The following is an 18,369-nucleotide window of genomic DNA, read 5'->3' as shown; positions in this document are numbered from 1 at the left end:
GCTCGGCTGTCATCGTGGCCATCATGATACATGCCACCTTAGTAGCATCTCTCTCATGAGTCCTGAATTCAGCGATCTCCTCAGGAGTAGCAGTAGACTCATCAAGTTCTTTTAACTCCTTATCGAGGACATATTCCTTGTCCTCGTAACGAGTAACCATCCTGATGTTCCTAATCCAATCCATGAAGTTGGAACCATCAAAGATGACCCTCCCACAAAGATTCATGAGAGAGAAAGAACCAGTTGGGTTAGAGCCTGAAGCATTAGTGTTGGAAGACATCTGAAAAGAGAGTAAGTTTAGATTAGATATATATAGGATCCTTAATAAGACACCCAAATGTAATAATAAGGCTAGGATCCAATCACAATATATTACACTTAGAAGAGGGATGCCGTAATCTAAGTAATAATATATTTGAAAGGTAGGTGAATGACGATTCACCAATTTCCACCATGAAAACGAAATGATTTATTAGGTTTAACTGGATTTGAAATTCCTAGATTCTTTTGAGATTCATTGAACTTTTCAATGGCATGTTTCAATCTCGATTGTGCCCTTCAAGTTTTGTGACTGGGATGCCGAGGATCACAAAACAAGGTGTGAATAACCATGCTAATTCACTTGGTACCCTTAATATTATCACCTAATCAATGTGCCGGTTAACCACACACGCTCCATTGATCTATGACAAACATTAAGTCACCCTTCGTGATCCTTACTAGTCCTAGTTAGTGTGCCGGTTAACCACACACGCTCCACCAACGACTTGGTAAGGTACAAAGTGTGAATTCCATGGACTAGCACCATGTTCACATTTTCCTAAAATAACTAAGATTGGGAATTAAAAGAGTTTAGTTATTTTATAATATTCATTATACTTTTAATGAGGATTTAAAGTCATTGTTCTACCCGTTCGGCTAACGACCCTCCACCGATCAAGCAAGCGGTGGGTGAGAGTATACACCCATTAAGTCGCCATTTTATAGGCAACAACCTTATACCCACCTTATAGACCGGCTTCGTGAATGAGGCCTACTAACGGTAAAACGACTTATTCTTATACATATATATAATAATTAACCATTAATGTTATAAATAGTATAAGGGTTGAATTTTAACTATTAAAACTCTAAGGGTTGGAATTAAAGTTTATTAAAGTGTGTGAAACTTTACAAATTCCAAAACTTGAGGGCAAGTTTTGTAACTTTGCAAAACTCTTCATTTCATAACTTATGAATTAAAGGTTCATAAAAATGAAGACTCTTCATTTTCATGTAGCTTATGTGTTTTAAGTGTGTGTTAAATAAAAGTGACCTTTGGTAATCCATAACTTGAGGACAAATTATGAATCCCATTAAAACACATAAATGATCAAGAATTAATTCTAAACAATTCAGCAAATAATTCCTATCATTTTCTAAATTCATAAGAACATGAACATGATCATCAAAAATTCAAGAATTATATGAACACATAAAATCATGGAATTTTGATATATGCTATTGTAAATGGATTAGAACAACCATTACACCAACTAAAATAAGTTTTATAACACCAAAACAATTTAGGGTAATGTTTCTAGTCCATTTCCAGCAGCAAAAGTCGAGAATCTGCACTCTTTCGATCCTACTCGTCGAGTGCATGAACTGACTCGTCGAGTAGGTTGAAGTTTGCCTTGGACTCGTCGAGTCCCCCCAATGGACTCGGCGAGTCCACCATGCTGACAGCAACGATTTCTACTTTTTTCACTATTTTGCATCAAGTATCAAACAAGCAAGCCTAGGCTCTGATACCACTGTTGGGTTTTGAGCAATCTAACACTTCCTAAGTGTGCATGCAACCCTAATAAACCTTGGATCTATGTTTGTCTAAATACATGCAAAATAATAATTTTCCAAGGTTTATAACCTATCTAACATGGCATGGGGAACATTTCAACATAAAAGAGTTAGAAGAGATTACATACCTTTTGGTGAGTTTGGTTCTAAGGAGTTTGAGGGCCAAGCACCAATAGTGTGAATGCCTCAAATGGAACCACAAACACCACAAACTCTTGGAAAACTTTGAGAGAGTATACACCCTTGTATAAAATCGGCCACACACATGCACACACACACTAGTTCACTAGTTTTCTCTTTTTAGGCTCCATTTCATGCTCCATAAGCATACTTATATAGTATGCATGGTTAGGGTGAAACCCTAATAACCCATGTCTTTTCCTTTCCAAGGATCCATGGGTTAAAAGCTCCATGGATCATCCATGGACTTCCACATAAGCCTAGCCCATTAACAAATGAGTATTAGCCCACACTATATAAAACAAATAGCCCATAATCTAATTAGTCTTTCTTTTAATCTCTAAATTAATTCATAATTAATTTAAGACTAAAACTAATTAAATAACGTAACTTCATATTAATATATTATAACTCATAATATATTAATAAACATATGTGTATAACTCTCATAAAATTATCCATAATAGTTTGGATGAGATGCAACCCAAATGGACCATACCGGTCGGGTCAAGTATATACCAAATAAGTTATGGACTTAGACACCTTATCCAACATTTATATGATATGATTATGATTGTATAGCGTTGGTATTTTGGGGAAACTCACTAAGCTTCGGGCTTACAGTTGTTGATTTTGTTTTAGGTACTTCTGATAATCGCGGGAAGGCGAAGGCATGATCGTCCACCTCCTTATGTTTTTATGATTTGATTTTGGGATACTCTGACATCAAATCATTTTGAAAACATGTTTGTAATAATGATCGGTTTTTGAATGATTTAAAAAGTTTTAAATTGGCTTGAATTTTATGGATGTTACATTAATGGCATAAAGTTTGCACCTTTATGCGTTTACAACCCGTAATGATTGCAGATCTGAAGGGATCCTTGCTTGGGATGTCCACATCCCAAGGGTCAAGCTTCTTGGACCCAAAACCCAATAAAGTTGAAATAAAGAGATCTAAAAAACTAATAGACAAGTTAGAGGCTTGATTACCAGAAAATGTAGGGAATGAGATGTTGCTTCTGGATCTCAATCTTCTCTTGGAGCCCAATAGCTTCTTGTTCTTCTACAAGCTTCAAATCACATAATATTACTAAAAAATGGCTCACAAACTCACACAATGCTCTAGGGTTTCGTGGATTAGGGTTTGGGACTTGGAGGTTGGAAATGAGGCCTTAAAGTGGGGATTAAGATGGTTAAATAGGGTGAAAAACCTCGAAATTAGGGTTTCACTCTGACAGACCTACTCGCCAAGTTGAGGGCTCTTAACTTATCGAGTAGATTACTTAAAACCCCACGTCCAATCTCATTTCTACACGATGAGTCTGGGGCTCCCAACTCGTCGAGTAGCTCTACAAAATTAAATAAATTATAATTAAATGTGTACCAGGAAGCAGGCGTTACAATTACCCCCCACTGGACTTAGACTTCGTCCTAGAAGTCGGCCGCGTATAGAAACAACTCTAGGTATTGCTCCTTCATCTCCTCCTCAGGCTCCCAAGTCCACTATGAACCCCTGCGGTGCTGCCACTTCACCTTCACTAGCTTAACCCTCTTGTTCCTCAGCTCCTTCATTTTCTTATCGAGAATAGCTACCAATCTCTCGATATAATTCAGGCTGTCATCAACCTGAATGTCCTCTAGAGGCACAACCACCGAGTTATCCACTAAGCACTTACATAGCTGAGAAACATGTAAAATGTTGTGGATCTAGCTGAGCTCTGCTGGAAGATCCAATCGGTTCGCTACCTTGCCCACCCGGGCTATAACCCTGAAAGAGAATATATACCTGGCGCCCAACTTGCCCCACTTCCGGAACCGGATGACACATTTAAAAGGTGACACCTTCAGGAGGACAATGTCGCCCACCTGAAACTCTAAATCGGAATGCTGCTTGTTGGCATCTCTCTTTTGCCGACTCTGAGCAGTATGGAGCCTGCTCCGGGCCTGCTGGATCCTCTCTATAGTCTTGAGTACTACCTCAGTACTCCCCATGACTCTCTGAACGACCTCGCCCCAACAAATTAGGATCCTACACTTCCTCCCGTAGAGCATCTTGAAGGGAGGTCGGTCTATGCTGGCGTGGTAACTAATGTTATACGAAAATTCTGCTAACGGAAGATACGTATCCCAACTGCCACCGAAATCCTAGACACATGCGCGTAGCATGTCCTCGAGAGTCTGTATCGTCCTCTCGCTCTGTCCGTCCGTTTGAGGGTTGAAAGCAGTGTTGAAACGGAGACGAGTACCCATCTCGTCGTGAAACCGCTTCTAAAATCTGGAAGTGAAATGGACAACTAGGTCTGACACCATCGAGATAGGCACTCCATGTCGTGCCACTATCTCACGCACGTAAATCTCGGCCAGCTTCTCGGCCGATATGCCCTCCTGGATCGTGATAAAATGAGCTCTCTTGGATAACTGATCCACGATGACCCATATCGAATCTACTCCATGTGCGGTCCTGGGAAACTTCGTAATTAAATCCACAGTAATGTCCTCCCACTTCCACAAAGTCATATCTAACGGTTGCGTGTTTCCGTGAGGCCTCTGGTGCTCTGCCTTGACCTTCCTGCAGGTCAAGCATCACTCAATGTACCAGGCTACATCCCGCTTCATGCAGGGCCACCAATAATCAAGATGAAGATCTCTATACATCTCAGTCGCCCTGAGATGGATGGAAAATCTGGACTTGTGATCTTCATCCATCAGAATTTGTCGTACTCCACCCCGGTACGGAACCCAGACCCTCCCATGCACGGTCAAAAACCCTAGGCTGTCATAATCAAATGATGCCACCTAGTCTATCATTCACTCGCACTTCCGGTGTTCCTCCTTCAGGCCCTCAACCTACACCTCTCTGATCTACTCCAACAATGGAGTAATCACTATCATCCTCAGACAGATGTATCGAATTGGGGCCGCTACCGCCTTGCGGCTCAGGGCGTCGGCTACCACATTGGCCTTGCCTGGGTGGTAAAGGATCTCACATTCGTAGTTCTTCACCACATCTAACCACCAACACTACCTCATGTTCAGATTTGGCTGATCCATTAGGTACCTCAAACTCTTGTGGTCCGTGTAAATGGTACACTGGACCCCATAGAGGTAATGCCACCAAATATTGAGGGAAAAAACCACAACCCCCAGCTCTAAATCATGTGTCGGATAGTTAACCTCATGAGCCTTCAATTGTCTCAAAGCGTAAGCTATCACCTAACCCCGCTGCATCAATACCGCATCCATGCCCGTAATCAAAGCAAATTCATCAACGCCCTCCGACAAAGGCAGAGTCGGTGCCTTGCATAACCGCTGTCTGAGAGTCTCGAAGGCTACCTGCTACTTAGGCCCCAGGTGGAATGTCACCACCTTCTTGGTCAGTCGGGTCAAAGGAAAAACGATCTTGGAGAAGTCTTGAATGAATCTCCGGTAATAACCCGCTAGACCAAGGAAACTTTGAATCTCAGTTGGAGACCTCAGAACCTCCCACTGCATCACAACCTCTATCTTGGTCGGATTAACCAGAATACCTTTCTGGTTTACAAGGTGCCCAAGAAACTACACCTCGCGGAACCAGAACTCACACTTGGAGAACTTTGCAAAAAGTCCCTCCCTCCTCAGTGTCTCCAGCACCTCCCTTAGGTGCTCCTCATTTTGCTCCTGAGTCTTTGAATAGACCAAGATATCATTGATGAAGACTATCACAGACCGATCCAACATCGGTCTGCACACGCGGTTTATGAGGTCCATGAACGCGGCTGGAACATTGGTGAGCCCACAAAGGCATCACCACAAACTCATAGTGATCATAGCGAGTCCTAAAAGCTGTCTTCTGCACATCCTCATCCTTGACTCGTATCTGATGATAACCCGATCGCAGATCAATCTTGGAGAACCAAGATGCGCTAGGTAGTTGGTCAAATAAATCATCAATCCTCAGGAGGGGATAACGGTTCTTCATCGTTACCTTATTCAGCTCCTGGTAATCTATACACATGCGATGTGACCCATCCTTCCTTTTCAAAAACATGATTAGGGCTCCCCATGGCGAACTGCTCGGCCTGATAAATCCCTTGTCTAGCAACTCCTACAGCTGCATATACAACTTCTGCATCTCAGAAGGAGCCAACCGATATGGTGCCTTAGCTATCGGAGCTGCACCAAGGACTAGGTCAATCCTAAACTAGACCTGTCTCTCCGAAGGTATCCCAAGTAAATCCTCCAGGAATACGTTCAGGTACTCTCGCACTACCAGTACGTCATCAACTGTCACCTTACCCTTATCCCGTGTATCCATGACATAGGCGACATAACCTGTGCAACCCTGCTGAAGATAGTACCTCGCTCTCATTGCTAAACATAGGGTCAGTCCACCCTGCGGCCTCTCTCCCTAAATCATTAACCCTTCCCCACTAGGAGTCCGAACCTCACTAGCTACTACTCACAGTCGATCACTACCCCATTAGGGCTCAACCAGTCCATACCGACTATAAACTTATTCCCTCGCAGGGGAATAGGAACTAGATCCACTAGAAAACTTGTGACATCCCCAAAATCACAGCCATAAAAGACCGGTTTCATTTATGTTTTTAAAATAATTTCAGAGTAAATCTTTTTGATTTAAAAGAGTTGCGGAATTTGTTCCCAAAACAAAATATGATAAAATAAAGTTTATCAAAGCATTTCATCAAGAGATGCATTTTCATTATATAACAAAACTCGGGATGTCATGTTCCGATACAGACCAAAAAGCATAAACGACATATTACAAGCCATACAACAACTATATATAACTACAGGCTTATAAACAAAACAACTTGATGATTCATCCATCTTATGCCTTTGCGCCACTTCCTGTAATACAAATAAAACTGAGTGGGTCGGGCTTGGGAGCCTGGTGAGCATATAGGGTTTTCAACCCACAATAAATAATTATATTTAATTTCACCAACCAAAAATAACCCGATTACCCATTCCCGTTATCCTTACTTTACGTCCCTAAAACAACATCTATCTCAAGGGACCTAATCTAGGATTTTCATCGGGACGGACATTACTACAAAGGGGTTTCCTTGATAATAGACGTCCTAAAGGCAACCATGAGGGGGATAGAGTACACCGGTGAACACATCGTTCACAACACCTACAGGTTATGAACCTGCTAGTGTTCCACTGGACTGTCTAGAAAGAGTCCGTGGTCATCATCCATACTCCGCTAGATGACTAGGTCAACAACAACATCGAGGCCTCTCATCTGTTTATCACACATCAACTATCTACCCATGTTCTACTTAACATATTAGTAGATAAAAATATATATTTTTATACATAGTTTAAAACCTGTATAGCATTCTCATTCAATACATATTCCAAACAACAGATGAGACACATACACATAACACATATTTCATAGAGAACAAATCATATCTAGGAGATAGAAGAAAGTGAATATACATTCACACATATAACCAACAAAATATACACATAACACATATTTCGTATAAAATACTTCGTAATTATGTGTTAGAAGAAAGTAACTACACACTCACTTGATCAGAAGATGATCAGACATTACTACGACTTGTAGAAGTAGTATTCTTCGGTAGATCTGTAAGATCTTCACAAAAACCGAGCTTCTCGCGGGCAGAGTTTCGGCTTGGGAATTGAACTTCTCGGGATCTTCGGGGCTTCGGGGCTCAGGAATGATACCGGGGCTTCGGGGTATAAGTTGCATGCAAAACGAGGTAAAAATGCGAGAGAAAGGAAGAAATGAGCAATAGAACTCGGTTGCACTCGACATCTATTTATAGGGGGATGAAACCCTAAATTACGTTGGGCGTAATGTGGATAAGTTCGCTGACTCCCCCCCTTTGGATAATATCGGGTATTTATAATTAAATTTAATATTTTAATTATTTAATAAACTTCAAAAATTCATATCTTCCTCATACGAACTCCGTTTTCGACGTTCTTTATATCCACGCGTAGGTGAGACTACGCTCTACAACTTTCGTTTAGACTCCGTCGGCTAATTTTGACTTTATTTTTAGTAGGCAGGGATAGGAAAACTCCATTATAAATTCATAACTTCTTCATCCGACGTCCGTTTTCATCTGTCTTTTTACCGTTGGACTACTATCGATAAGATCTTCGATTCTCGTTTAGATTGTATCGGCTAAAAACCGTTCAATCTCAAATCGAGTATTCGGGTTGCATACCGCTAAGTCGAAACTTCAAAAAATCATAACTTCCTCATACGAAGTCAGATTTGGGTATTTGTTTTTATGCATGCTCTCAGTTTAACGTATTCTACGACTTTCGTTTACATTACTAATGCTAAATATCGCTATATCGTAAATTCACTATTTACGTCATTCAGCGTTGCCAGTTCTGTCGCGAAACTTCGACATGTCATAACTTATTCGTTATAACTCGGATTTTGGTATTCTTTATATCTCCGGAATCCTTGTTTCAACCACTACATCTTCATGCAAAGATATTGGGCTTATCTCACACTTTAATTTTGATGCTTATTTTATTCTTAATTCATTAAATTATAATAATTAAGAAAATAAACACATAAATCACATAATACTCAAATATTTCATTATTAATACTTCAAAAAGAGTTACAAGGGTTAACCTAGACTATCACATCAACAATAATGCCTAGACTGGAAACGCAGACGTTACAAAACTACTCATCGAACAACTGTAGTGTATATCCTTGATGAACCCTCGCAACCCTGAAGGTCCTATCGTTTGCTATCTCTACATCAAGTGGGCAATCCAACTCCCCATGAGCTCCTATGAATTGCTTGCTGAGCGCGAGCAACACAAAAGATTGGATGGCACCCAAATCGAACAGTACCAAAGCTGATATATCATTCACTAAGAACGATCCTATAACAAAACACATTAACATAAGCAATAATCATTATAAATAAAGAGATAAGGAGAAGGTACATACCCGTGACAACATTGGGAGCTACTCATGCCTCCTCTGCTGTCAACTGAAAGGCCCTGCTCTTTTCCACAAGCGCCTTACCCCGTCCCTGACGGCCGTCTGTAATCCTCACCATGGACACGTCGCTAGTACGCCCCGCGTACTACGAGACTATGCCCCGCGTAGTAAGGTGCTTCAGAGCCTATATAAGGGATGCGAGGCTGCCCGTATTTTGGTTGCCATTTTTCAATCTATTTCACTCTAAAACCTCTCTCTAGCCTAGTTTTAACCCCCAAAGTCCTAGTATCATCCCCGAAACCCGAACCAAGTCCCGACGCTCCGAAGTTCCCGAGAAAATCGTATTTTCTAGTCGAAACTCTACCCGAGTAAGGCCGATTTTCAACTAAAATCCCTGGTTTCATCATTGCAAGTCATATTTAGAGTCGAAGTGCTGTCCAAATTATTACTTTAATCCCCGGTTATTTCACGGTGAGTTCAATACATAGGAACAATTGTATGTTATGTGTTATATGTGCTATGTGCTTTTTCCATGTTATTATTCCATGCTATTACGGTAGCAAAGGTGTACCTTTGACCATGTGATCAGTGGAAGGACTTAGATTCATAGTGGTATTGGTATGTAGTCTCTGGCCATGTATATCATGTCTCATAAGAGAATGACTTTTACCCTTATGGCATTGGAAGAAGGTTAGATAGGGCTAAAAGCCTGGAATCTACCAAAATGTTTAAATAAGAATGTGTATGTCTTCTGTGTCATTTGGGCCGAAGCTTTATTGATGTATATCAAGTATTGAAATTGTTATGTCTCATTGATTGTATATCTTTGAATCAAATCATTGATTGATATGGAAAACTTGTCACATGATTCACATACACCTTTGTTGTTCCTTGTTCCTCTTTGCTTCTGCCATATTGAAGTATATATATGGCATAACATTATATTGTATCTAATATTGAACTCACTAAGTGTCACCGCTTATCCCTCTCAGTGTTTAACCATTGCTGGTAGTAAGGATCCAGTATAGACATATACTGTTAAGATTTTGAACAGATAATACTATTACTTTTGTAATTAGTGTTCATTTTGTATAAAACTATAATATCATGGGTAGTTATGTAATATATAACACTTTGTAATAGTTTAAGTAGTCGGTTTGTATCCAATCCTTTGTAATCAAATTATCAATGTAAAATATTATTTATGAATATGCATGTAGCATGTTTTGGAGTAATATAATGTAGTTTTAAGTTTTATTGAAAGTGGTTCTCTCAATCATATGAAAGTGTGGGTCTTTCATCATGATATACGCTCTAGCCAGCTTTGAGCATTAAGCTCTTAATCCCTTAAGCCACTCCTTGAGGCTATGTAGAGGGTCTTCCCTAACCCTAAGGACCATAAAAACCATGGATTTTCATTCATCCATGTACAATGCATGACTTGAAAACTAACTAGGTCAATAAGAAGAAAATGGGATCAAGACTCATGCTTGATGTCTAAAACCAACCCCAATATTCATATCTGAAACTTATACTAAAGAAAATGCCTCAATAATACATAAAGTTGCTAACTTTATGGATCCCATGCATGCTACCCAACCTAACAATATAAAGGAAAACATAAATCTTAGATCTAGCATGCATAAGAGATAAAGGCATGAGTTTTAGGACTTACAAAGGTCCAAAATGTAGAAGTCGAATTTAGTTGTGAGGTGTCGAATGTCATGTTAATGTTTTGTTAGTTTGTAACTTTAGGACATATTTGTTTCGAAGCTTAGTGTAACAGTCCCTTGTATTTTTTTTGTTCGCTTTCATCTTTCCTATATATAGGGAAGTGTACTAGAGTAGATAAGAACTCCGCTTTTGCTCATTCATGTATTCTTGTCTAAACTCTTTATACTGATTTGAAAGATAATTTGAGCCAAACTGATTATATTTACATCTTGTGTTCATCATTCGTAATTCATTCTGATCTTGTTATTTATTATCGATTTTATTGCAACTACACAAAAGCACTAAAAGATTATGAAGAAGGAGTTTGCTTGCCATAAGTGATGCACCTAAGGAGTCTTCTTCTTCTTCTAAGATTCAAAACCACAAAAAAAAACTCTTCAATGTCACCAATGGATGCTAAAATTAATTTTGGGCAGGAAGGAAGTGATGGAGGTTGTGGGTTTGCAAACCCTAGCCTCACATTTCCCTTAAATAGGGCACAAAACACGAGATTAGATTTATTATGCTCTCACGATGTAAACACTTATATGTCATGTCGTGAGCCTCAAGGATGCATATGTTGTCCGGTCGATTGTCACGTCGTAAGACATTCTCTTTCATATCGTGACCAACTATAAAATGAGGTTGTCATTCTTTAATAATTTCAAAGCATTGGGAGATCAAGTAATTGCATTAGATGTTACACCGACTTACGCTAAGGACATAAGGACTTGCCCATTTTGTATGACTGATACGGCAAGCACATCACATGTAGCTGGGGGTAGCCAATGAAATGTTCATTCAAAAGTAGACATAGTATATGATTTGCATATACGCTAGAACAAAGTTCAAATGTTCTATTTCGACCAACTCTTGTGCACACAGGTAATGTCACACTCTTAAAACAATACTCATGATAATAAATAGTAAATAGTTGACCTAGGGAAGAAGTTATCATATTGTCTATATTGGTTATGAACGATACTTCCCTAACGTCCCTGAGAGTTTCCTTCATCCTCATTAGGAACTAGGTAAGAGTTGACATTATTTGTCACGCTCATATATAATGTTATAGGCGGGGTCTGGTTTTTTCGTCCATAGCAACTGCTTTGAACACTGTTTGTAGATAGTCATCTCTTAAATGGACACCACCTATAAAGATGACATGTAACAAACAACCAATGAATGTATGAAATTGGATTTTTTTTGGAAAAATGGAACAGTTAGTTGTAAAAACATTAGAAAATTTAAATAAACTACTAAAATTTGGAACAAAGTTATCTTACCACACATCCAATAGCCACATATCGCGGAGTTGGCAATGATTCATAAGATCAGTTTTGATGTTGGTGTAACTATGGTCGTTTGTCCTCCCAAAGTTATGCAGGTAAACATGTAAGTTGACAAAGCTTTCTTCGTGATCGTTATCTGAAAAGCTCATCTTGAAGTTGTTATAAAACAACATAATTACATATTTTGGTTGTAAGTAAAACTAAATAGGAATACATATGTTTTATATAGTCTATTTGTGTCCGGGGTATGGTATTTAGTCTAGAGCATCGGTTTGATATGTATGATTTTGACTAAGGTGGTCCGAAATTGAGTATGTTAGTCTGGAATGTACGATCGAAATCGAATACTTGCCTACCACTTTAGTCCGGAATGCATAGTACTCCTCCATGATATCCTATTCATGCTTAACCTAAAGTAACCCATTATAAAAATTGAATGTAAATAAAAAACAAGTTAACCAAATATAAAATAAAATAAAATAAAAAGTGTCCAAAAATTAACTTATTAACTCATTATCCCTGCATATAATAAGGTAAATTATAGTTTTCGTCGGTGGTATACATGGTACATTTTTTTATGGAAAAGATAGTACTTTTGTGTTTAACATTTAGTGTGCCTATAATTTTCTTCGTTAGGTCTTTCTTAATTACATGGCATCAACGTCGTATAATATGATTAATATTTTGCCTACAAATATATAACTTTAACATATAATTTCCTCAATTCACGGTTCATCTTAAGCAGTCAAACCTCTAGAATTTTCGGGCGACCAATGTTTTTATAGAAATAAAACCAATCAAAATACTATATTTTAATAACCAAATCGAAATCATGTTTTATACAAATAAACCCGACAGAAGGACTAACATGTTTTATACTGCACCTTGCTTATTTCATTGATAATCGACTGAATAATATTCAGCTAAATATTGACATATATATATATATATATATATATATATATATATATATATATATATATATATATATATATATATATATATATATATATATATATATATATATATATATATATTCTATAATCTGCTAATCATTAATCAGCTGGGACATGAATGGTTTTATCATTTTATCTTAATTTGTTACAGTTTGGATTTAATGGTCTGTTTACTTTGAGCCATTAGATCTTTTCGCAGAATCTTGCCAGCAGCCGACTTTGGTATTTCGTTTATGAAAGCTACTCTCTTGATCTTCTTGTATGGAGCCACCTGTAAATACAATCAACTTCCATTAGTACACATGTGGAGGCATTAAGAAGAAACAAAAGTGTAAATATAAACCTGGCCAGCAACAAATTGCATGACTTGATCTTCCCCGAGTTCAGAACCAGTTGCCCTAACTACGTACGCCATAGGTACCTCTCCTGCATCTTCATCTTCAAGTCTACAATATTAATTATGAAGATTATTATCTCACTCAGTTGTTACACTTACACACAAACATAAACGCCTATTGAATTTGAACTCACGGTATAACTGCTGCATCAAGTATATGGGGATGATTTAGTAGTATTGCTTCCAGTTCTGCGGGAGCTACCTGATACCCATTATGTTTTATGAGCTCCTTGATCCTATCGACAATGAAAAGATAACCATCTTCATCAAAATAACCAAGATCACCGGTCCTCAACCACCCATCGGAAACAATGGTTGCAGAAGTTGCAGCCTCGTTTCCTAAATAACCCTTCATCACAGTCGGCCCCTTCAACCATATCTCACCTGCGCTATAAGGAGGCTGAGCGATCCCTGACTCGAAATCAACCACCTTCGCAGAAAAACTTGGAAACAAACCTCCTGAAGCGGCTGACCGAGCTATGGCTTCTTCACTAGAAACAAAGAAAGCAGCTGCCCCACAGCTCTCGGTCAGCCCATACCCAGGCTTTAGGTCCACCCATGGGAACTTTTCTCTGAACCTACTAGCCACATGCTTGCTCAAGGGTGCAGCACCTGAACCCACACTTTTCAAAGACGACAAGTCATATCCACCTCCATTGTACTTCACCATTGCAAGTATAACAGGAGGAACTGATGGAATGTTATTGACTTTATGAGTTTGTATTGCTTCTAACATGGCTTGTAATTCGAATCGATTCATCAACACTGTTGTGGTGTTAGCGCATAGCAATCCCAGGCCAAAAAATACTAAACCGTAGATGTGAAACATGGGTATGAAACACAGAAAGATATCATCTTTGGCTGATGTTGTTTCAGCAGCCCATTTGAGTAGTGTTATCGTAGAGATAAGATTCCCGTGTGTTAGTATCACACCTTTACTCGTCCCCGTCGTCCCCGACGAGTACAGTATGGCTGCCGTGTCTGACTGGGTCTGTTTGTTTTCCGGCAACTCCATCGACTCACATGAATCGATCAATTCTTCCACAGAGACTTCATTGGTGTTTAACGGATCACGAGTAGTGACGATGGTAGGAATTCCAGTCGAGAGTAGTTTATGCATCGCGTCAGGAGCAGCGATAGCTAGTTTTGCTCCGGAATCGAGTACTTGTTTGGTTATCTCTGATTCTGTGTTGATTGGATTAGACGTTGTAAGAACTCCGCCGACCAAGAGTATGGCTAAACATATGGTTGGATAGATGATTGAATTCGATGACAAAACAAAGATCACATCGCCCTTACGAACGCCGAATCTTTGATACAACCCGGCTGCTAACGAGTGGATTGATCGTCGGAGTTCCCTGTAAGTGAGTCGGCGGTTTGTGGCGGAGTCTATAACCGCAACCTTCATGTCGGATTGGTCTATACTCGGGAACTGAGATAACACAAACGTAGCTGTGTCAAGGTTGGCCGTAGTAGGGATTTTGTGGCTTCCTTCGAGCTGAATGAGGGAGTGGTAGATCCCCGTTTTGGGGTCGTAGTTGCTCTTCCTCCGGCACGACAACATGGACTCGGTGCCGGGTTCGTTTCTTGAAGCGTCCATCCGCCCTTACTTTCTGCCGGAAATATCGAATGAAGGTGAGCTGTAATTGTAGCAATATTTATAATCTCCGCGTACTTGTATACTTGTATCTAATGAAAGATCATGGGTTATATAATAAGAGGAGTTGGTGTGCAATTGCTGTACATCGCATTCAACCAAATTTTTTTAAAGCTTCCATTTAACCCCCTTATAATATAAAGTATAGAAATTACATGTTTGGTCCTGAAACTTTGGTGTTTATAATATACTTGGTTCACCAGTTGCGAAATTGTTGCAGATATGGTCCTATTTCAAACTAAATTAATAGCTTTGGTTACTCTTCTCTTTCTCTAGCGAATGCAGATCTTGGAACCTCAATCTCCAACTGCCATCGATATGAACACATCGATTCTTCATCAATAAGGTGTAATTTTGTTCATGTTCATAGTTGTGTGTGATTTTGTTCAAGAAACGAATTTGAAACTCAGATTATGATACAATTGTTTTACCAACATTTGGAAACGGCCTAAAAAACGATTAGGAAACAATCGATTTGTTCTCAAAATCAAAACCATTGATATTTATTTACACACACATAGAGAGAGAGAGAGAGAGAGAGAGAGAGAGAGAGAGAGAGAGAGAGAGAGAGAGAGAGAGAGAGAGAGAGAGAGAGAGAGAGAGAGAGAGAGAGAGGTCATGTTCTATTTTTTTAATTAGAAAATAAATAAATAAAGGGTATAACACTTCAATCCATAAAAAAATCTCTTTTAGACTAGTGATGCAAGTTAAAAACTATTAGACCATATGCATAATTTTTTGCAAATCATACAATTTACTCTCCATCTCTTTCTAAAAAACATATTTTAACCGTTTCATATATAGTCTCATATGATCCATAAGATCATATGAATTCATTGAAAGAAACTAAAGTTGATTTAAACATTTCATTAAGAACTTAAGTTTTTCCTTCATAAATGATTACTTGAACGAGTAGAATTTGCATTGTTATTCCACTCGATAAAGAGAAGTTACATAAAAGCACAACATTGAATTTTAAGCATCTAAAACATGTCAAATCAATTCCAACCCATTTTTTCGACTCCTAATGACTTTGCATGATTACTAACATTCATTTACTTGCTTTAAACACTAATTAGCATCCTAATTTCACCATTCAATGATTTATCAGATAAGAATATAGATCTAAGTTATTTATATCCAATATTCACAAACGAGTTTTTTTTAAGACGACAAGTTATCCTACTCCTAACACAAACGAGTTCATAAACTTCATTTCAAAGTGTTAATCCTTAATAATTAACTGTGGATTTCAGTTATGGCTCCAAATGACAACTTAAAACTATATTAGTGAACTAGTTTGATAATCCAACTAGACAAACGAATTCACAAACTAATCTAGATTAAAAATCATCATATGAACACGCGAACTTTAAATTTAACTTGAAATCTTTCATTTGACTAAATAGAAATTGCTAGTCTCATGTTTTGGGTTCAACTTAAATTGACTATAAGAAACTCATATTTTGTTCATTTTCTTAATCTAACCATTTTGAGTTAATTTATTAAAATAAAGTCATCAATTTTAATAGAGAAATTAAATATCCTCCTACCATTTGTTCATAATTTTCCTCCTACCATATCAAATGTTGACAATTGGATTAAAATAACATATGTCAACATTTGATATGGTAAGAGGAAAAGTAGGAACAAATGGTAGGAGGATATTTAATTTCTTATTTTAATAATAAAAAATATGTTACAGCCATTTTAACATAATATTGTAGGAAGTTATGATTTTTTTTAATGATTTATCATTGAGAAAATTACTAATTTAGACTAATTAACTAATTACTTAATCATTTATAGCCAAAACTTAGCAATTATCCAAAAATAACCCAGAGAACCGTGTAGTTAATTAGAGTAGGCTACTGTTTTGCCAAATGATCTACTGTTTCGGAATATATACATATATATATACATACATATATATATATATATATATATATATATATATATATATATATATATATATATATATGTTCAGGTTCATTTGAGACCATTCTAATTTTGTGAGACCGTGAGACCAAATCTAAAAATAATTATAAAATGCAAAATAAATGGAAAAATTCAAAAATTCTTTTTTTTAAATATTATTTTCGGAACTTGATTTAACTAAAAAAATAAAAAAATCTTTTTTTTTTTTTTTTGAAAAATACGTGAAATATTCTAATAAAATATTACACTGTACATATTCTTAAAAATAATTTTAAAATGCAAAATAAATGGAAAATTCTAAAAATTCTTTTTTTAAATATTATTTTCGGAACTTGAATTAACTAAAAAAATATAAAAAATCCTGTTTTTTTTTTTTTTTTTTTTTTTTTTTTTTTTTTTATATACGTGAAATATTCTAATAGAATATTACACTGTACATATTCTAAAAAATAATTTTAAAATGAAAAATAAATAGAAAAATCCAAAAATTCTTTTTTTAAATACTATTTTCGAAACTTGAATTAACTAAAAAAATAAAAAAATACGTCTCACGGTCTCACAAAATTAAGTCGTCTTACATGAACCTAACCTTATATATATATATATATATATATATATATATATATATATATATATATATATATATATATATATATATATATATATATATATATATATATATATATATATATATCGACGAAGTATGGTTTTCCAAACCGTAACCTATGGGGTAAAAAGTCTACGATTTTATAATTTTTTTAAATAAATGGAAAGTAATTTTTTGACAATTATTTTGAAAAAAATATCACAGAATCTTAACACACACACACACACATATATATATATATATATATATATATATATATATATATATATATATATATATATATATATATATATACACACACACACAATTGTTTACAGGTTACGACCATTTTTTTTGAAAAAAAAAAACATAAAAAAATAAATCAAAAACCATAGGTTTAAGAAAACCTACGGTGTACAGCCATTTAATGCACAAATTGTGTATTAATTGATTGTACACCGTAGGTTTCCAAAAAACCTACAATTTCTGTAAAAAACATTTAAAGTTTTTTTGAAAAAAAAAATCACGGAATCATAACATATATATTCAATTATTTACAGGTTACAAGCATTTAAAAAAAAAACGAATAAAAAAATTTGTAGGGTTCACACGAAACTTACGGTGTACAACTCCACACTGTACAAAATGTGCATTGTGGACTTGTTCACCGTAGGCTTCTAATGAGGCCTACGGTTTTACTATTTTTTTCATTTTTTTAAAGAAAGTTATCCCCATATACATAGACTACTCCTAATCAAGAATACGGTAAAATTTCAATAAAAAATAGTCGTACGTTGTTGTTTTTCGGGTGTTCAATTGAGAGAAAACAGTAGAGAAACCAAGAAAAT

The 18,369-nt window shown here is 36.8% G+C and overlaps 1 protein-coding gene across 2 annotated transcripts; it reads right to left on the bottom strand.

Annotated features, from left to right (window-relative positions):
- Positions 1-12,216: 12,216 nt before the first annotated feature.
- LOC145007968 (putative CoA ligase CCL5) lies at positions 12,217-15,005 on the bottom strand. Of its 2 annotated transcripts, XM_078966579.1 has the most exons (4): positions 13,475-15,005; positions 13,287-13,389; positions 13,118-13,214; positions 12,217-12,397 (listed from the first exon to the last, which is right to left on the bottom strand). In XM_078966579.1, the coding sequence occupies exons 1-4, from the start codon at positions 14,938-14,940 to the stop codon at positions 12,393-12,395; spliced, it is 1,671 nt and encodes a 556-aa protein (XP_078822705.1). In that variant the 5' UTR covers positions 14,941-15,005; the 3' UTR covers positions 12,217-12,392. The 2 variants fall into 2 exon arrangements, with proteins under 2 accessions (XP_078822705.1, XP_078822704.1); XM_078966578.1 differs by lacking the exon at positions 12,217-12,397 and having other exon boundaries at positions 13,010-13,214.
- Positions 15,006-18,369: the final 3,364 nt, after the last annotated feature.

Source organism: Lactuca saligna, chromosome 8 (assembly GCF_052625555.1).
Source record: "Lactuca saligna cultivar CGN05327 chromosome 8, ASM5262555v1, whole genome shotgun sequence".
Lineage (NCBI taxonomy): Eukaryota > Viridiplantae > Streptophyta > Magnoliopsida > Asterales > Asteraceae > Lactuca > Lactuca saligna.
This window is presented reverse-complemented; position numbering and strand designations above follow the sequence as displayed.